This window comes from Panthera tigris, chromosome E1 (assembly GCF_018350195.1).
Source record: "Panthera tigris isolate Pti1 chromosome E1, P.tigris_Pti1_mat1.1, whole genome shotgun sequence".
Taxonomy (NCBI): domain Eukaryota; kingdom Metazoa; phylum Chordata; class Mammalia; order Carnivora; family Felidae; genus Panthera; species Panthera tigris.
The window spans coordinates 34,875,001-34,895,432 of record NC_056673.1 but is presented as its reverse complement, the minus strand read 5'-3'; the positions used below and the strand labels follow the sequence as shown (position 1 = coordinate 34,895,432).

Genomic DNA, 20,432 nt, shown 5'->3' with positions numbered 1-20,432 from the left:
GGGAGGAGCGGCCCGCGGCGGGCGCGTAGGCGTGGCCAGATGAAAAAAGTGGCTGCCAAGCAGTCTCCGCCCAAGTTGATCGGTGGGTGCGCGCCCCCGCGCGGGGCGCTGGTTGCTATGGACGCGTTGGCAGCCGCTGGCAGGCGGCGCGCTCGCGCGCGGGGTCGCGGGGGGGCGGGGGGGGTGCCGCATAGCCTCGTTATCCCAGGTCCCCGTGGCGCAGGGCCACGCTCACAGCCCGGGCCACACCATGAAGTCTGTAAAGAAGGAGTCCCGCTTGAGAATACCCGCAAGCAGATTCTTGGAGGCCGCAGAACTCATTAAAGGTTGGCGCTGGCTACCTTGGGAGCTCAGGAGAACCCGACAGGGGCTGGGGTTCTTGGATGGGATTCACGACACGGGGCCTGGAGGACGGGGGTGACACCAGGATGGAGGTAAAGATCATGAGGGAATGGGGTACGGAACAAGGCGTACCCCATACCTCAGGGATGATGTACAAGGCAGCGACCCCCGAAAGGGAGGAGGCCCAGTGCACAGGGTCTTGGGGATGGGGATTAGGAAGTAGGGGACTGCCAGAGGCCCCAGGGATCAGTTGTTGGGGAGATGGCATTGGGCAGGAAGGCATAGGAGACTTCTACCTCTAGCCAAATCTTAGGGTGGGACTCTGAAGGCAGGAGCCCTCCACTGGATGAGGTGCAGAAGAGTCAGGAAAGAGTTTCAGAAAGGCGGGGAACAGGAGTCCTTGGGAAAAGAAATTCAGGAAAGAATGCAAGAAACATGTTGGGGCCGTGAAACCAACAAGTTGGGGGGTTCTTTGGAGGGTGTTCACCTAAGAGGCCTGCTGGAAAAACGCAGGAGAAATGCTTAACCTGGCCGATTCTGCCTCCCGTGTCTTTCCACCACATATATACCCTTTCTGGCTGGATGACACGTGTCCCATTTGTGTAACCTGGAGACAGTCACAGACATGACTGCTTCCTGGCCTCCTCAGCTACCCTCTGGTTGCAGGTGAGAGAGTCCCAGGGTGTGTGACAGCAGACTGACCCCCTGGACGTGTTCCCATTTGCAACCCACCCCCTCTTCCATCATTTTTTGCTGTTTCCATTTACTGGGGGCCTGCTGTGTGTGCTGGACGACAATGGTGTCAGTATTAACTGTGTGATCCCAGCCCACAAGAAACTCAGAATCTAGTGAACTGCCAGAGGAGGAAATAGATAAATATCAATGCTGTGATATAGGGATCCCTAGCAGTTAAGGGGGCTCAGAGCCCCTGACCTAGGTCTTAGATGCTAGAATTTGGGGGGAAGGTTTTCTGAAGCAGGTGACATCTGTGGCTGACACTTCACAGCCCCCCAAAAGGCAGTTTGCTTCTCCAGGTCTAGGGAGCAAGGAACAGCATCCGCTGAAGCGTGGAACTGAGAAGGTAGATGACATTGGTGGCCAGGGTGAGTGTGGAGGAATGGGAAAAGAGCCAGAGAGGGCTGCACAGGGAGGCAGGGGCCACACCTTGCTAGGTCAGAAAGTCTGGGCATGCTCTTGCAGGCCTTGGGGAGACCCAGAGCCAGCCTCAGGTAGTAGTGACCGTGTGAGAGGAAGGGCAGGTCTGCAGGTCAGCAGGGGCCCCTGGGAGGCCTGCTAACTAAGTATGGCTGGCTTTAATCCCTCTTCATGGTATAAATGTCAGATGTAGGCAGGATTGAGATGTTGTTTCATGATATAGTTCTTAACGATGGAGAGAGAAGAGAGCAAAACAGCTGGCCCCTTTCCCAAGGGCAGTCAAGGGCTTTCCTAGCTACTGCCTCCTACTTTCTGCATCTTATCAGATTTGAACTTTCTGCTGTAAACAAATCAAGGAAAGATTTATCACTGCGTATTTATTTTTAAGAAGGGGAAATTTAGTTTGTTAAATAGCCCTCGAGTTGAGAACATGCACCAGGGCGAGGAGGAAAAAAAGCGGAGTGTTTAGTTTAGCATGCAATATTCCTTTTTCCCCTCTAAGTATCTCAGGGGGCGTCAGCGTAGTAGGACAATACTTTTGTCCCCCATCCCCTTTCAGAACAATATAGCTAATCAACACACATAATCTCATGCTGTGTTTTTGAAGGTCTCTGAATTATAAGGAAAAAGGCAAGCAAATATTGTGACGAAACCTGTTAAGAGATGTGAGTCCTTTTGGACTCCCAAGTTTCTCCCTGCTCTTGTTAAGAAACCAGGAGCACTCCCAGCAGTACCAGATGCCCCTCCCTGATCAATTAAAGCTCAGGCCTGGTAGGGACAGCCTCTCCCTTGGTTCCTCCAGAGCAACCCCAAAGTCAGAATTTCCCAAGGGCCTTAATCAACACTGAAAAAGAGTAATATTTAGATAAAACAAGAAACCAAAACATCGAGGCCGGGTTTCTTCCCCCTCCATGGCTTCCCCCTTTCCCCCACTCCCACCTGACCTGAGCACCTTGCTTCCAGCTGCCCAGCCTGGCTCCTGAAGAGATGTGTCACTTTACTGCCCCAGGCTGGTCTTTGACCCCCTCGCAGCTGCCAAGATCGAGGGAAAATGCTGGTTGTGGGGCTCACCAGAAGCTGCATTCAGTGTGGGTTTCGAGATACACCCCCCCCCCCCCCCCCCCCCCCCCCCCCCCCCCCCCCCCCCCGCTCTCCGCCCCAGCCACCTGACTTACCCGCACTGGATGTATCACTTTGAAACGCGGCTTTCACCAACTCACCCTCCTGGACCAAACCTGCTTCCTTCCAGCAGGAAGACCAATGCTTCCGCCTTCCTTTGCAAAGCTGTCATGCCCTGTTTTTTCTCTCATCTCCAACATCACCCCCACCTCCCCAACACGCATTCTGTGTCGCCACGCCTCGCGGAAGCCACGTTCCATCTTCGTTCTGTGACTTCACCGGGAACAGCTCTGTTTGCTGCTCTGTCTGGGCAAAGGCTTCCTCTCCTTCAAGGCCTGACTTAGCCTGGAGAGCCGCCTATGACCCCCGCAGCTTCTCTTCCGAACCTTTCTTTACTAAACTGTATGAGCCACATCCATCCGTTCCTTCTTGGACAAGTAACCAAACGCATCGTCTGTGCCACTAACTTAGGCCCTTATGTTATGCTGGTGTGTGTGTCGGCTCTAGTCTTTGGTTTCTCAAGAGGAGCCGTATCTTAACCTTTTATACCATCTTCTCTGTAGTTTATAGCGCAAAGAAGTTGCTTGGTCAATATCCTCTGTGTATATGTCATTTTGATAAATACTTTATTAACTAGAACACGCTACTCACTGACTGTATGCAGTAACAGGGCTTGTATTGAACTGTACCCAAGATAACCTCAGAAAGACCTCAGACCAGAGTTTCACTATTTCAGAAGTCTTCAGCAACGTTGAAGGTTTTTAAATTTACACATAGTCAGGGGTGCCTGGGTGGCTCATTTGGTTAAGCTTCCGACTTCGGCTCAGGTCATGATCTCACGGTTCATGAGTTCGAGCCCCGCGTCGGGCTCTGTGCTGGGTGCCTGGAGCCTGCTTAAGATTCTCCTGCTTAGGAGAGGATGTCTCCCTCTCTCTCTCTCTGCTCCTCCCCCACTCATGCTTTGTCTTTCTCTCAAAAATAAATAAACATTAACAATTTTTTTTAAAAAATTAAAATAAATTTACACATGGTAATTATACACGCCCCAGTAAAAAGCACACATCGGGAGATGTTTAATCCTTTGGGAAGGTGTTAGAGTCAGCCAAGGTGACAGACAGAGGAAGCAAATGTCCTGAAAAATAGAAATAATTCCAAAATATTTATTTAAAGTCTTTGTTTGTTTGTTTAAGTAACCTCTACACCCAATGTGGGGCTCAAACTCATGGCCCCGAGATCAAGAGTCACATGTTCCTCCGACTGAGCCAGCCAGACACCCCAAATTCCAAAATGTTTATAAAGGCAAACCTTCAGCTGTTACCAGTTCTCTCTTGGTCTACCACCACCTTTGGTGCCTTTGTAAAGAAGGGAGAGAGGAAGTGGAAATTAAAACCGAAGGCTGCATTTTCATACGTGATGGCGGAGGGGACCAGAACTCAGGGTGGAGCTGTTCAGCCCTGTGTGTGTGTGTGTGTGTGTGTGTGTGTGTGTGCGCGCGTGCGCACGTGTGTGCACACAGCGCCATGTGGTTTAACTGACAGATACACCTGGGTTTCTGCTGAACCGGTTGCTGAGGAGACAGACTCGGCGATAGGCTGGATTTAGAGTTCTATTGGAATGATTCCGATTTGGGATTTTTTGCCACTATGTGGGCATTTCCTAAAAACACTTGATTTTGATAATCTGAATACCTGCCTTGATGTTTTAGTGACATTGCCCCTCGAAAATTACTCTGCATAGCAGCGGACAAATCCAGGTTTTGTTTTTAAAGTCCTTAACGACAGGACTTAGGCTTTCTTATGGTATTTCGCGTGTCAGCCTCGGGCCTTGGGTCGAACCTTTCTAAACCAGGGGGCAGCAGACAGGAGGACCCAAGCCAGAGAAACAAAATGCATTTGAAACCCATTAACACCTCTGTGGGAGGAAGGCAGGGAGTGCGTCCTCACTGGAAAAGGATTCACTCTGTCCCGTGAGATCTCAGGGTCCGGCACCTGAGGGAAATCAGCTCAGATTTCTCCACTTTCCCCAGTCCCATGAGCCACTTTTCCCTTCATTCCTGCAGTAGACTCCTAACTAGTCCTGTCCTCACCCTTACACCCCCTAAGCCCTCCCTTGCTATGTTGTGGCCCACGGGGTAAAGACCGAAGTCCTTTCCACAGCTCACTAAGCTCTTCCTACCAGCCACCCCCACCCTGCCCTGATGAACTCCAGCTATTTAAAAAATGTGCTCTGAGTTCCCCATGCACACACTGTTCTGTTGCCTCTAGGCCTCTTCCCTTTGCAATGCCTATTCCCCAGTGCCTTTCCCATGTCTAACTTCTGTCATCTTTAGCTCTCAGTTTAAATATCACTTCCCCCCGAAGCCCTCCCTGGCCTCCCTGCACACTGGGCTGGGGTCCCCCTGGATGCTTCCATAGTAACCCCAGTTCAATGACCCTGTTTGACAGCCTTGTCTCCCATGGGCTTGTGCTCTTTGAGGCCCAGGACTCTGCCTTATATCCCCAGAGCCTAGCACAGTGCCTAGCTAGAAGATGCCTGGCTAAAAGTATTTATTAAATGAAAGAATGTGAAATATATGCTCAGAGGGGAATGTTCTGTTTCCCCCAGAGCATCTGCATTTTAGACAGTGTCCTAAGAAACCTGATGCTGGGGTACCTGGGTGGCTTAGTCAGTTAAGCGTTCAGCTCAGGTCATGATCTCACAGTTCATGGGATCAAGCCCCGCATCAGGCTCTGCACTGACAGTGTAGAGCCTGCTTGGGATTCTCTCCCTGTCTCTCTGCCCCTACCCCGCTCGCACACGAGCACTGTTTCTCTCTCTCTAAATATAAAATAAATAATGTTTAAAAAAAAAAAGAAAAGGAAACCTGACGCCTTCCCCTAGAATAATGCATCAATGCCAGCAATGGGGGGAGGCTGAGAAAGCATCTAGTCCACTTGTACCAAACTTCCGTGCATCAGAACCACCTAGGGAGTTTTTAAAAAAATAACGGTTTCCCTTAGTGCCGGCTCCATGCAGTAGCCAGGAAGCTGTGTTTGTAAATCTCTCCAGAAGATCCTCGGGCAGGCATCTGACTAATGTTCAGGAACCACTGATTTAGTCCAGCTTTCTCTTTTTACAAAAAGGAAGGAGACCAGGAGAGGGCAAGCGATGTATGTACCCAAGGTTTTACAGCTTATAAGTAGCACAGCCCGGAATGGGATATCTTCTGGTCTCAGCTTCAGAAGTCTCAGTCTCACTGTAACAGGCCAGGGGGAACGGGTAGGGGGACCCTCAGGAGAGAACTCGAGCCACCTTGGCAGCCTCTGCTGTCTGTGCAGGTGTTGAGCTCTGCCTCTCGCCATGAAATCTGATATATGTGGAGAGATAGTATATATTAGAATATGTTACATAGCTATGTTATAATATATATTATATATTAGAAATATATGTCTATTTCAGCACTTGTACTTTTCTGCTTCTCTTCAGAAAGGAAGCGGGCAAAGGTACCTGAGCAGCTCACACCCCCCGTTCAGGAAGAACCTGAGCCTGTTAGCAGTGTCCTACAAGGGGGTGACATCCTGGCCTTAGCCATTAAAAAGGAAGACTTGAAGAAGGTAAGGATAAAATCCAGGGATCCCCTCACTGCAGGGGGAGCGTCTAATTCCATGGAGGAATTGAGCACAAATTCTTTTTACTTCTGCATCTAATTTTTTTCAATATTTATTTTCGAGAGAGAGAGAAAGAGCACAGGCAGGGGACGGGCAGAGAGAGAGGGAGACACAGAATCTGAAGCAAGCTCCAGGCTCTGAGCTGTCAGCACAGAGCCCAATGCAGGGCTCGAACTCACGAACCGTGAGATCGTGACCTGAGACGAAGTCAGATGCTTAACCAACTGAGCCATCCAGGCACCCCTCTAAATTTTTTTAAGTTTGTTTATTTATTTTGGGAGAGAGTGCACGCACACAAGCAGGGGAGGAACAGAGAGAGAGAGTATCCCAAGCAGACTCCACACTGTCAGTGTGGAACCCAACTTGGGGCTCGAACTCACGAACCGTGAGATCACGACCTGAGCCGAAATCCAGAGTCGGACACTTAACCAACTCAGCCACCCGGGTGCCCTCACCTTTGCATCTGAAGGAATTTACTATGTTGTTTGTTTTAATGTTTCTGAGATTTACATAGAACTCCAGGGAAATGAGATGTTGAGGTGTCTTGCTTCCCATGGAGGCAAGTGTCTATAATCCCCATTTCACAGAAGGGAAAAGTGAGTTTGAGAAGCATGTTACAGAGGCAGATAAAGCTGCTAAACCCTAACCCCACGCTTTACCTGGAAGAGTCAACCACCTCTCACCTGAACTGTCTGGAGGCATTAGATGTTATTTTTTTTTCCCCTCCAGGACATTGCTAAGTCGTAAGTCTGTTGCATAGGCATTTCCTCGACAGAACATATGGACAGAACTGGAGAAACAGATTTGTCAGCCTTCAGGAACCCCACCAAGAATTAGGACAGAGGAGATGGGTGGTGTTATTTCCTCCTCCTGAGCTCAAGTGGGATTCTCCTCTTTTGTTTTTTGTCTTTTTTTTAGCAACACATTCCTCGCTTTATTGAGACACAAGATAGACCTGTCGTCACCCAGAAATTTATCATCCGTAAACTCAAACCCAAGGATCATAAGAGGAAGGTCTGCCACTTAGTAGCATATCCTGCTACTCCAGATGCAGCCACGAAGCCCCTGGACTACTCTGGTATGCCCAGCCTTGGCCTTGGCCTTGGCCTTGGCCTCACTGGTCTCTGAATTCGTGGAGCGGCCTTGAGAGAAAGCCGAGTCGCCATCAGAAAGCAACCCCTCGAATGTGGAATCGTTTACAGGAGCTACTCTGTTCCCTCCCCTTTCCCCCCCAGGTCCGGGTGACAGCTTCCATGGCTGTGACCAGATTCTGCCTCACCACATCTTGGGGAGTCTCCAGGACTTTAAGAGAATTGCAGTTGCTCGAGGAAACATCCAGGTTTGTTTGTACAGAGCCGCTGGGATGAGAGAAGTCGCTGAAGTCATCTCGGTTCTTAACCACCTGGCACAGTCAAGCAGGACTGGGGTCCCAGAGAGGCAGTTCAGTCTCGGGGCCCCGGGGAATCTGAAGTGATAGTGACCCTCCCCCTGGAAACCGTGAAGCCACCTGAAGCTAGTTCAGCTGAAGTCAGGAATTCACTATCAGGATACAGAGGTGCCTCCAGGAACCCCAAAGCCAGCGTGTCCAGCCGCAGTTAACCTGAACCCCGAGAGGCATCCGGGCTCAGGGCTCACACTCCTTCGCTGCCCTCCACTCCTCTGTGCGCCGGCTTCGTTTTCCCTTCCCCAAGGTCTGGCCTGCTCTCCTCTCCGGTCCACAGGGTGGAGGAAGGTGGCTTCCCGCAGCTCCTAGGGCCACATGAAGAGGGCCACACAGTCTGTCTGACTTTCCCGTCGTGAGGTGCTTCACTCTCTCTCAGTTCCTTTGCTTCCCCGGTTCCAGGCAAAACATCTCCGATTGGTCTGGTGCTAAGGGGCCTGGGGTCATATCAAAATGTCTCTTGTCACCCTGCAGGTGCTGGTGTCAAACAGCATCAGTTGTGAGGACAGATACACTGAGAGTTGTCGGCCACAGGCTTAGAGCAAAGGTTCCCCTCTGGAAGAGAGGGAACTGACGCGGGCTTCCAAGGCCCCCTGGTTCTGTCACTCACTACCTTGGGGTCCAGGAGAGGAGGGACTCTGAGCAGCGTGGGGGGACTGCAGGGGGTTAGGCCTAAAGAAGTCTCTGCTCAGCCCCGGCTCAGCTCCTCCTCACCAGGATCCACATGCTCACCGTGTACTTTTTATTTACTTGTTTGTTCGTTGGTTTGTTTAGAGGAGGAGGGCGAAAGGGCAGAGGGAGAGGGAGAATCTTTTTTTTTTTTTTTTTTCCAAAATTTTATTGAAATTCTAGTTAGTTAACGTACAGTACAATACTGGCTTCAGGAGTAGAATTCAGTGGTTTATCACTTACACGCAACACCCAATTCTCATCACAACAGGGGCCCTCCTTCGTACCCATCCCCCATCTAGCCCATCCCCCACCCACCTCCCTCCATCGACCCTCAGTTTGCTCTCTGTCTGGAAGAGTCTCTCATGGTTTGTTTCCCTCTCTTTTTTTTTTTCTCCCCCCTCCTATATGTTCATCTGTTCTGCTTCCCGAGCTGCACATATGAGTGAAATCCCGTGGTATTTGTCTTTCTCCGACTGACCCATTTCTCCCAGCATAACACACTCTAGCTCCATCTACGTCGCTGCAAATGGCAAGACAGAGAGAGACAGAGAGAGAGAGAGAGAGAGAGAGAGAGAGAGAGAGAGAGAGTCTTAAGCAGGCTCCACACCCAGCGCGAGCCCGACTCGGGGCTCGATCTCACAACCGTGAGATTACGTCCTGAGCTGAAATCAAAGAGTTGGACGCTTGACCGACCGAGCCACGCAAGTGCCCCTCTCGGTGTACTTTTTAGCTGGCTGAGCTCATACACACCCCGCCGTGTCTGGTGACCCTCATCTCAGCTAAAGAGGAGCCAAAGCAGAAAGCCCCAAAAGAAGAGAAGGAGAAGGCGCATCCCTGGGCCCCGCCTCCTCAGCACAACTTTCTCAGAAATTGGCGGCGCAACCTAGCCTTGCGGAAGCAGCAGCAGGAAGCCCTGAGTGGTGAGCAAAGCGGACAGGGCTCCCGCCGGGCCTCATCAACCACCGAGGCTCCAGTGCTGGGTTTTTCTGTTGCTCCACCTGCCGGAGCCTGGGTTCAGGCTGGTCGCTCTTGTGCCATCCACTCCCCAGTGTTTATCGCTGTTAGCGGGTCCTGAGATCAGCCCGGCGGTGGGACTGACCCGTGAACAGTGCTAGGGCCCCTGTTCGTCCTGACTCGCTCCCTCTAGAACGCCTCAAGAAGCCGGTGGGCGAGCTGCTTATGCACACTGGGGAGACCTACAGGCAGATCCAGGAGGAGCGGGAGCTCATTGACCGAACGCTTCCGACACAGCATGATGGGAAGGTGAGTCGCCCAGTGCTCTGGGAGGAGGGGGCCCGGACCCGGGGATGGCTGCCTCAGGTTGCACAGTTGGGGGCAAAAAAAAAAAAAAAAAAAAAAAAAAATCTGCTCCTTCGAAAGGCATTGTTAAGCCCTCCAGACCTTTGCTAAATCCTATTATGGGTCCTGTTATCGGGCGCTGGGGGCCTGGCGAGCTAAGTCACTCAGCCTGTGGTGCTCAGCGGTAGTCAGCTTGAGGAGAAAGATATCACAGGTACTGAGTTATTAGAACAGTCTCAGTGTCGCCTCCTAAAAGCTGAGGCTGCGGCTTTCAGATGACCCAGGGCACCACACTATGTTCTGGTTTGTCAGTGCAGTGGTCGGTCTGGGTCCACACTATCCGTGTGGGGCTGAAGCAGGGCATCCTAAGAACAAAACGGGTGCTTCTTTTTTTTTTTTAATTTTTTTTTTTAATGTTTATTTATTTTTGAGACAGAGAGAGACAGAGCATGAACAGGGGAGGGGCAGAGAGAGAGGGAGACACAGAATCTGAAACAGGCTCCAGGCTCTGAGCTGTCAGCACAGAGCCCGACGTGGGGCTCGAACTCACGGACCTCGAGATCGTGACCTGAGCCGAAGTCGGCCGCTTAACCGACTGAGCCACCCAGGTGCCCCTCAAAACGGGTGCTTCTTTCCTGCTCCCAGGGCAGCAGCGAATCCCCCAGAGGGAGCATCTGAAGTCTGTGGGGCAGTCTTGTCCGCCCGGACCCCCCACCTCCGCCAGCCTCTCTCCAAAGTGTCCAGGTGATCTGACCCATGTGTCCTTCCTTGCCAGAGCTGTGAGGAGACCAGTGGGTTCTGGAGTCGACTGGAATACTTGGGAGATGAAATGACGGGTCTGGTAATGACAAAGACCAAAGCTCAGCGTGGCCTCCTGGAACCGATCACTCACGTCAGGAAGCCCCACTGCATCCAGATGGAGACAGGTGAGGGGTGGGTGGGAAACCAGCAGCTTGGGACGGGCCTGGGACGGGGGACAGCATGGCTGTGGAGTGAGAACAGCCTGGGATGGGGGCCCGTAACCCTTGGAGGTCCAGTCCCCCCGGCAGTAAGACAGCGATGGGGAGGCGAGCTGGAGCGTGAGCTGTGGGGCTGCTCTGTCTACGCGGCCACCGTGGCCACTGGGGTCATCGAGCACCTGGGACGTGGCTAGTGTGAACTCAAGTGCTGTAAGTCTCAACTACATGCTGGGTTTCGAAGATTCCTACTCGTATAAAATACAAGCCATTAAATATATTTTTACGAATCACGTTTATATTGATTACTTACTGAACCGATACTATCTTTGATCTGTTGGGTTAAACTAGGTTACTAAGGCTAATTTCGCCTGTTTTTGCCTTTTTCAGCGTGGCATCTAGGAACTTTGAAATTACATTGGTGGCTTGCACGTGCGGTTTGCGTGGTATTTCTGTGCGGCTGCACTGCTTTAAAGGCTGCTGGGCTGCCTGGGTTCAGACCCCAGCTGTGTTGGGTTTGTGAGCTCCAGTGAGTTACTTAACCTCCCTGGTCCTCCGTTTCCCCATCTGTAAAGTACCGTGGGACAAGAGAGTGTTAAATGAGACAGGGCGCGTGTGTGAGAGGCTTTGGCGGGTTGTTAACACAGTTAAATGGAGCTGCTGTTGCTGTTAGAACCCAAAGGTTTGCAGCTTCGCAAGCTGATTTTGTGGGAGCCCTGAGCAGCGTTGCGGACGCGGTAGGTATGGGGCAGGCGGACCAGAGTCCAGCTGCACAGGGAAGGTGTATTTTCCCCTTTCCCGGAAGTGGTGCCGGGCTGGGTGCTCTCAGAGCCCTGACGGCGGGTGGAGAAGAGGCCCCCACAGCAGACCGTGCTGAGGGTCCCTGGACCCTGCTGCTCTAGGACTGCCGGCCCAGAAGGATGCTTGGTACCGCTACACCTGGGATCGGAGTCTGTTCCTGATCTACCGACGCAAGGAGCTGCAGAGCGTCATGGCAGAGCTGGACTTCAGCCAGCAGGTCAGTGCCCCTCTGTGCCGGGAAACCCCTTAACGTGGGGCCTGTCTTCAGTCAGCTAATCTTCCCTTTCTTGGTCTCCCTGAGGATATCGATGGCCTGGAGGTGGTGGGCAGAGGGCAGCCTTTCTCGACCGTTACCGTGGAAGACTATCCAGTATTCGATAGGAGCCAGGAAAGTTCCTCTGAAGACACAGGGCCCTCGTGAGTCGGGCTGGGCCCTAGGCAGAGAGGTTGGAAAGAGCGGCCTCCCTCCCCCACCCCCACCCCGCACCCACAGTGTAAAGGGAGGACTCCCTGCTCTGAAATCTGGCGGCCTCTGTCCCGGCCTCTCAATGGGCCCCTTCCAACACCTGCACCAGCTTTTCTGTGACCGTCTGCCCCCTTCCAGCAACCAGCCCCTAATGGGGATTTTCCAGCCATGGAAATGCTGCGAAATGCCGTGCACGCCAAATGGCTGTGCGTGAAGAGTCTCTGTGTCCCAGAAGCGCCCACCTGCAGGAACAGAGCAGGACAGAGCTGAGCCCGAGCGGAGCCCTCCATCAGAGGGTAGAGCCGGGCCCCTCTTTGGGCCTGGCAGCCATTTCCGTGGGCTGCACATGGCAAGACCGTGGTAGCCTCAGGGAAAGGAAGTCCTCGGGTTTTCTTCCAGAGACTCATTGGCCAGTTACCCTGACGATGTCCCCATGCCTGTTCTTGGCCCTTCTCTGCTGTTCTGTGGGAAGCCAGCCTGCTGGATCAGAGGCCGTAACCCAGAAGACACGGTAAAACTGCCTTCACCCTCACCTACCTGCGGGCAGGGCCTCCCTCAGGCGCAGTCACAAGGAGCCTGGATAGTCACCTATTTGCATTTTTATCTAGTCAGGCATTCAGCAGGTCTGAAAATGGTAACAGCAAGGCTAACTTAAGCTAGAAGGAAATCACAAGACTGAAAAGAGACTGTCACAAGCCACCCAGCTCGTACCTAGCCCCCCAAGCATGTAAATAAGTGAAACTTCTCGAACAGGTGTGGCTTCAAGAAGGTTCTAAAGGAGCAGAATTGTCCATCAGATACAAAATCTGTTTTATCTTCCCTTCTTGCCATGGACGGCAGCCTCAGAGACAGCCGTTGTTGGGGTACAGTGATGGCACCCTGAGAGCAGCCAGGCCCCGGAGGGCCAAACCCAAAAACGCCCCTGGCAATCAAGGATGAATCGGTCACCCTGGCCCAGAACCTCCCTCAAAGACCTTTCTCGTACCTCTCCTTCCCCAGAAGCGTGTTGGAATTGCTGTTCGCTTGACCTTCGAAACTCTAGAAAGGGAGAAGACCTCTTCGGAACTGACCGTGGTCAATAATGGCACCGTGGCCATTTGGTACAACTGGCGGAGGCGGTCTCAGCTGGACTCTTTCCAAGACCTGAAGAGAAACAGGATGGAGCGGTTTTACTTTAACAATCGAGAAGGTACCCAGCTGCCCTACTCCCGGGCTCCTGTCTGTGGTCTGCGAGGAGCCAAAGTTTAGCTGAAGTGCCTGCAAGTTTTGAACCCCTCTCCTCTGCCTCCTCTCGTCCATTTCTTCTGCGAATTGTGTCCTCTCCTAACTGTGCATGTCTGTTGGGGGAACAGCCGAACTCGAGAACACAGAGAGTCTCGCTCACCAGGGAGCAGAAACTGTCTAGGGGTTCAGTTACCCACATGCTCAGGCCTGAGGCTAGGATGAACCCCCACCCCACACGCCTCATCCCCGTTTGCCTGGGACTTTGCCAGTTTTTGCGCAGGAAGTCAAAAGTCCCACTTCCCAGGAAACCCCTCGGTTCTGGTCACCACCCTGGCCAGGGGCCCAGTTAACTGTATGCATGGGCTTAGGGCTCAGTGAATATTGTGCAGGCTTGGGGCTCAGCTAGCTCCCATGTGGTGAAAACCTCCGTCTCTGTCCCTCGCAGGTGTGATTCTGCCTGGAGAAACGAAAACCTTTACCTTCTTCTTCAAGTCTCTGAATGCTGGCATCTTCAGGGAATGTTGGGAGTTTGGAACCCACCCCGCCTTATTAGGAGGTGCTCTCCTGCAGGTCAACCTCCACGCAGTCTCCCTGACCCAGGATGTTTTCAGGGAAGAGAGGAAGTTACTGAAGGTAACCCAGGATCTTGCCCCCCCCCCGCCCCACCTCCCCCTGGACACCAGATAGGTTCCTCTGCTTTTCTTCCTGGCACTGCCTGCGGGGATCTTATTTCCTCCAGCCCAAGAGGTGAATTTTTCACCAACAGGCCGCTGTTTTTGCCAACAAAGACCTGGGGAGTGTTTGTTGGGAGAGGTGGGCACTGGGAGTCCGCCGGCCCCGGTCCCCAGTCAGTTCCAGAGCTGGCCCCTGGTGCTATGCCTTCGGGCATTCTATAGAAAGCTGGGCTTTTTTTTTTTTTTCCTACTGTGGCCCCCAAACATAAGCCAACGACTTTAGCTGAGGCTCCGCCCGCGGTGCACCCAAACCATGTGGCCCCCGCCCCTTGCCCTCCTTCCTAATCTGGGAGAAATGCTGACTGTGTGACCTTCTGGCCCCATGAGAGAGCAACTTCTCTCGGACTGGCTCCCCTCCTACAGGCTTTCAGCCAGTTGTAGGGAACGTGGATGTTTGGAGATACCGAGGGGGTTTTGAGTCCGGAAACGGGAGTGTATGTACGCGTGAGAGAGACGGACGGTAGAAAGAGCTCAGCCCCTGGGAAGGCACAAAGTCCTGAGGGCTCCGGCTCCCCTCAAGGACGCAGCGGGGGTTTTGAAAGGCTGAGCCCCCATCGTGTGCCACCTTCCCTTCCCCAGGACAAGCTGGCTGCCCACGAAGCGGTCACCATTGTGGACAGCGTGCTGCAGGAGCTGCTGAGTGGGATCCTGACCCCAGAGCGTGCGCCGTCCCCCGTGGACGCCTATCTCACCGAGGAGGACTTGTTCCGCCACAGAAATCCTCAGGTGCAGGCCTGTCACGGGGGTACTAGTTACATCCTCGCTTTCCGGTGAGGACACTGAGGCCCAGGGCGGGTTACGTAACTTAGCAAGTAAGTGGATGCTGGGGCGGGAACAGAGCTTGGCGAACTCCTTCATTCAAACGCGATCTTAACTTGGGGTCGCGAATGCGAGAACAGCTTGAAGGGGATGCGAGGGGCCACTCCGGCCACCGCGGCCCCTGCTGGCTTCCTCCCTGCAGCCCCCCCACCAGTGCCCTCGAGGGAACGGGCCGGCTGGGACTCCGGGTGCCCCACGGCCTAGCCTCCCCAACGCGTGTCTTCCCTTGCCTTTGCTGCAGCTGCATTACCAGCACCAAGTGGTGCAAAACCTGCACAGCCTGTGGCGCCAGTACCTCACCCTGCCCCCCAAGGCCGAGGAGGCCAGGCCCAGTGAGGAGGAGCGCCACAGCCCCAGGGCCCGGGCTGCCTACTTGGAGAAGGCCTCCGTGAACGTGGAGCCCTCGGCACACTCTAAGAGCCCGGTCTCGGAATCCCAAGTGGCCCGGCAGGAGAGTGAGGCCTTCAGGGACTCCCGAGACGCTTTAGGGTCCCAGAAGCCTGGAGCGGGGGCTCAGAGTTCTCAGCGGAAGAGCATTATGGAGGAGATCCTGGTGGAGGAGAGCCCAGACCTGGGGAGCATCAAGAGCCCCTGGGAGCTGGATGGCCTTCCCCCACCTGAGTGGAACCTCTGTTTGGAGGATTTCGGAAAGGTGCTCCCCTGACCCTGAGGGGTCGGTAGGAGGGCGGCCCTGGTGGAGGTGCCAGCGTACCGAGGGAGGGCCCCAGTTGTCCCCTTTGCCCCCTTGGGTGAAGAAACAAACTCTCGTGAAGGCCCAGAGAAAGCAATCTCTTGGGTCATCTCTTTTTGTCTCAGGCGCCTAGGCCACCACGGGATAGGAGGGGTGCCCTCTCCGACCCAGGCACACGTTGGAGAAGGGGATCACGGGTACATATTTCTGGGGGAGGTCCACCGTCCATGGCCGCACCCCCGTACGGCTCTCTGTCCTCACTGCACGAGGCCCATCGCTAGGGGACGTGGGGACCCTTGGTGTTCCGGGCAGAATGACTGCTCATGCTCCCTACAACCCTGCCAGGCAGTGATGGCACTCCCTGAGGAGAGCCAGAGGGAGGACGCCCTCATCGGGCTCAACAAAGCAGCCCTGGAGCTGTGCCAGGAACCGAGGCCCCTGCAATCTGACTTGCTGCACCAGATGTGGTAGGTGCCCCCCGGCAGAGCTGGCCCGGGCTCCCCGATGGGGCATCTGACGGCCTGTGGTTCTGGGCGCGCGCAGTCCTAGGTCGCAAAAAAGGTGCTGGAGACCCTCCACACTCTGGCACCTGCCGCGGCAGCCTCTCGGGCACCGGCTGCTCTCCAGAGCGGAGGAAGCAGCTGCTCTCTCTTTCCCGCCCCCTCTCCTGGTTCCTTCTCAACCAGCAGAGGAATGGGCCGAGGAGAAACCGGAGGACAGCGAGAAGAGCAGAATCCGTGAAAAGCCTCCCTTCTTGCTTGGAACTTGCTTGGTTATGCATGAGCGCCTTCAGTGGGGCCCTCGGGGAACCTCGCAAAAGCTACCCTGCTCCCACAGGGCCGGTCCCAAGTCTAGCCAGGGTCTCAAGCCGGAGCCTAGACTGACCTACCCCTAGCCCCGGGGCCACTCTTTCCCAGCGGCTGCCTGAGGGGAGCCAGATCCCCGTCTGAGCACCTGCACGGGTACTGGTGAGGCTGCTGGGCTAGACAGGGCATGGCCCCTCCGTGGTAGCCCTTGGCACCCGTGTCCTGGAAGGGAAGGACCCGCGCCTCTGCACATTCAAGGGCAAATGAGGGGTGATGGCTCTCTCCAGTATCCCTGCTCTCTAGTTTGCAGCTATGGCGGGATGTGATTGATGGCCTGGTGGGCCATTCCCTGTGGCTGAGGGCTCTGCTGGGCCTGCCTGAGAAGGAGACCATCTATTTGGACCTACCAGAAGAGCAAGGTCAGACTGCAGCCATGCCCCTCCCCACCCCTCCGCCCCGCTGGCAGTGGCCCCTCAGCCATTTGCACCCTTCTGGTGGAAACTCCGTCAGGTGGATCCGCGGGGTGGGCCCCACTACCCTTCTATCTGCTGCCAGGACTTGGGACCCAGAAGCGACTTGAGTGACCACCTTCGCTCAGTCCCCTGGTTTGACAGGCGGAGCCCTAGAGAGGTTGAATGACTCACCCCTGCCCTGCAGTCCTGCTGCCCAAGGTCACGTGCTCTGCTCCTTCTCGGAGCACCGACAGCTCAGGGTCCTTGGCTTTCCCGACCCTGCCTGTGGGGTCAGCGAGGCCAGGTCACGCCGTCTTACATCCACCTCCCTTAGATGGCAAGTCCCCGCCTGTCACAGAAGTGAAAGTGACTGCCGGGAAGGTTGGGAAGGAGGACCGGAAAGGGGCAGCCCAGGAAAAGAAGCAGCTGGGAATCAGAGAGAAAGAGGATAGAAAACCTGCCAAGCTGCCGGGGAAAGAGGCATGCTGGGACATAGTGTGGGCCTCAGGTGGGGCCGGGGAGGCGTCGGAGGGGCTGTGGCAGGTGGACGGTCACTCCAGCGCGAGACCCTGGGCCTCCCAGTGAACTGCTCTTGAGAAAGCCCTGGCCCTCCCCCGGGAGCTCCTGAAGGCTGTGCGTGTCTCCGTCTCTCCACGCAGGACCGTTTAAACAGCAAGAAGCACAAGGCAAAGGATGACAAGAAACCGCTGAAATCTTCAAGTCGGGACAGGGTTTCCTTGGAAGACCCTGCCCCTGACAGCACTATGACCTCCCAGGAACCCATAGATCCCCTGGTCATGAAGAAATACACCAAGAGGCTGCACACGGAGGTGAGGGCCCGAGCCCCACGCCCAGCCCTCCCCTCGCTCACACCTGCTCTGCGTGCCATCCTCCCCTCCCTCATTCATCCGGTTTATTCCACGAGCGAGAAACGCCTAGCGTGTCCGTGATGGAAGACGGAAGCAGAGCTGCCCCTGTGAAGGGCATCCTGGTGTGTGAGGGACAGGCCTCGGGCATAAATGGCACACCAGGTGTGTTCAGTGACCAGCAGTGTGGGAGAGAGATAACCCAGGGCCAGGGGGTGGGGAAGGCCTGGCTGGGGGCAGGTGAGCCTCACTGCGACACGAACAGACCCGAAGGGAGGTGAGGGGCGGCCATGTGGACATCCAGAAAGAGTGCCCCAGGCAGAGGGTGCAGTTAAGGCAGGGGAGGGAGTGGCCGGGAGGACAGAGGCCACAGAGGCCACGGAGAGGGAGCAAGTCTTAGGGCGTGTGGGGCTTCGTAGGTCAGTGTGCGGCCTTGGGGTTTTTCTGAGTGAAATGAGAAGTCCCAGGGTTTTGAACGGAGGAGTGATATGGTCTGACTTAGGCTTTAGAAGATCACCCTGGCTGTGGTTGGGAAAACAGACTAGGGGAACAGAGCAGAAGTGCCTCCTTTTCTGCCACCCCCACTTCCTGTCTGTGTTAGGTGCGTCACGGCAGATGGGGGAACATTAGGTAGGGTGGATTTTCAGCAAGTGTGAGGGTTGTAAAGCACTGCAGAGACTTCCTAATGGTATACGCTCTTTTTCTTTCTTTCTTTATAATTTTTTTTTAACGTTTTATTTATTCTTGCGAGAGAGAGACAGAGCACGAGCAGGGAAGGGGCAGAGAGAGAGAGGGAGACACAGAATCCGAAGCAGGCTCTGGGCTCTGACCTGTCGGCACAGAGCCTGATGTGGGGCTCGAACTCACGAACCATGAGTTCATGACCTGAGCTGAAGTCAGACGCTTAACTGACTGAGCCACCCAGGCGCCCCAATTCTTCTTGGTTTTAAATGTTTATTTATTTATTTTGAGAGAGAGGGCACATGCATGAGTGGGGGAGGGGCAGAGAGAAAGGGGGGTGGAGAGAGAGAGAGAGAGAGAGAGAGAGAGAGAGAGAGAGAGAGAATCCCAGGCAGACTCCTTGCTGTCAACGCACAGCCCGACGCGGGGCTGGGTCTCATGAACCGGGGAGATCGTGACCTGAGCATAATGGTCTATTCTTAAGCGGTAAGTCCTTAGAGAGTCACCCGGGTGTTGTGTTCTGTTCTTTGTTATTTCGGAGCGGAGGTCCACGAAGCCACATTCGATTGTCACCGTGTCTAATGGCAGTGCTTTGTCTTCCTCTGGTGCGGACAGCTAGGTAGCCGCGATTGCATCCTACATTGTGGTAACGCTCCGGATCCCATTTGATCAGAAGTTCCATTTGCTACTGGTGACATCACTGTGATTTCCGAAGGCTGATGGGGTTTAGAGAGTAATCATAGGGCTCTTTGAAATAAAGAATCAGCTTGCCGAGGCTCATGTGGTCCGGCCCCACGGGAGGGCTTGGTCCTGGAGACATTTCGGTATGTGGATCTGTGATCTCACAGGAAGGATCTTACACCCCCGAGGGCCAGGGTGGAACTGGACCGCCCCACTGTTCCTTGGAATTGCCTCTTCAACCACCCCAGGCTCTAAGGCCCCCATATGTCCAAGGGGCTAGTGCAGGATGACCTCCGCAGGCCGGTCCGAAAAATAAAGCTCTCTGCAAAAACAACAGTTCTACAGAAGCTCCACAAGTTTGTTTTTACCCCTTCTGCCGCTTCTGTCCTGGTGTAGACATGTCCCTCATAGCCTGCCAGGTGCTCCCTTGTGTAGGGGCTTCCCACAGAGCAAACCCTGGCCTGTGGTTTCATCCCATTCTTCCAGGTCTACGGGCTGCTGGACACCCTAGTGACTGACCTCATGGTCCTGGCTGACGAGCTCAGACCCATAAAGAATGTCGAGGAGACTTTGCATCTTTGTATCTGACTCACGCGTGCAAGGTGCCTTCTGGGAAACTGATTAACAAACAAGTCAATAAAGAACTTTTAGGCCTTTGTGTCTTGAATGTCAGATCTTGATGAAGCCAGGTCATGACCCGGGTCTCCCGTGTCCCACCTGCCCCAGATCCCCCTCCTCCCGGTTCCTGGAGCCATCCAACAGGAGGTAGGAGAAACACACCCGGAAGGTGATGTGTGGGGTGCTGAGCAGAGGAGCAGGTTGGTAGCAGGACAAGGAACGAGTCCGGTGACAGGACAGCATCACCTGTCATGAACCCCGCCTCTGACCTTCCTTGGCCCAGGCTTTTGGGGTTACACTTCCGGGAGCCAGGTCTTTCCCAAGTGTCATCACCAAGTATGACCAATGTGAGACCAGGAGAACTACACCCCATGGGGCCTGGCTCCCTGAGATCCTCCCACTTCAGCTGGGTCCAAGGGCCCTGGGGATCATGCTCACTGCACCGCCCCACCCCAGAGACCAGATCCCGTGTCCTCGGCAGCCTGTCTCTGCCCCTCCTCGTGTCAGACCAGCTGGTTTCCTTGAGCCACTTTTTGCCTTAAAAACAGCCTCTGGACTTGAATGCCCACCGCCTTGCTCAGAGCAGTGCGAAGTGGACAAGAGGTGGCCCCTGGAAAGAAAAGTGCTGTCCGCTCAGACTCCATACCTGAACGGGGTTGTCTGTCCGAAATCCTCATTCTGGGCTAGGCCTCCCGTGCGAGTGGGCTCCCGGTCCCAGCTCCCAGAGTTCAAAGAACAACTGTGCTAATGCTGGGCTCATTGCTTTAAGTGCTGGTGGAGCAGGGGTGTGGGTGGGACACGGGGCAGTGGCCATAGCCTCCTGCCGGCTTGGTTTCGCATGTGGTGCTTCTGATAAGGACCTCGTGGGCCTCAGCATCCTCCAGTGGAGAGCGGGAGGAGTTCTGGAAAGATCAGGTCACTTCGTTCCTCAGAGAGGCTATGCCTGGAGCCTGTGTGCCCCT

The 20,432-nt window shown here is 54.5% G+C and overlaps 1 protein-coding gene across 6 annotated transcripts; it reads left to right on the top strand.

Annotated features, from left to right (window-relative positions):
- Nucleotides 1-19,519, top strand: LOC102966369 (MYCBP associated protein). Of its 6 annotated transcripts, XM_042967055.1 has the most exons (21): nucleotides 67-82; nucleotides 224-326; nucleotides 6,082-6,209; nucleotides 7,182-7,341; nucleotides 7,499-7,602; nucleotides 9,107-9,296; nucleotides 9,524-9,639; nucleotides 10,451-10,601; nucleotides 11,534-11,649; nucleotides 11,734-11,849; nucleotides 12,298-12,409; nucleotides 12,898-13,087; nucleotides 13,568-13,755; nucleotides 14,436-14,582; nucleotides 14,917-15,327; nucleotides 15,492-15,563; nucleotides 15,712-15,833; nucleotides 16,476-16,591; nucleotides 16,959-17,104; nucleotides 17,284-17,454; nucleotides 19,339-19,519. In XM_042967055.1, the coding sequence occupies exons 2-21, from the start codon at nucleotides 251-253 to the stop codon at nucleotides 19,438-19,440; spliced, it is 2,934 nt and encodes a 977-aa protein (XP_042822989.1). In that variant the 5' UTR covers nucleotides 67-82; nucleotides 224-250; the 3' UTR covers nucleotides 19,441-19,519. The 6 variants fall into 6 exon arrangements, with proteins under 6 accessions (XP_042822990.1, XP_042822993.1, XP_042822989.1 ...); XM_042967056.1 differs by lacking the exon at nucleotides 224-326 and having other exon boundaries at nucleotides 1-82; XM_042967057.1 differs by lacking the exon at nucleotides 67-82 and having other exon boundaries at nucleotides 185-326; nucleotides 18,787-19,519.
- The last annotated feature ends 913 nt before the right edge of the window (nucleotides 19,520-20,432 follow it).

Coding starts and splice junctions, on each gene's coding strand:
- LOC102966369 (XM_042967055.1), top strand. CDS start 251: ATGAAGTCTGTAAAGAAGGAGTCCCGCTTGAGAATACCCGCAAGCAGA. Junction 13,088..13,567: donor TTACTTTAACAATCGAGAAG/GTACCCAGCTGC, acceptor TGTCCCTCGCAG/GTGTGATTCTGCCTGGAGAA. Junction 15,834..16,475: donor GACTTGCTGCACCAGATGTG/GTAGGTGCCCCC, acceptor CCTGCTCTCTAG/TTTGCAGCTATGGCGGGATG.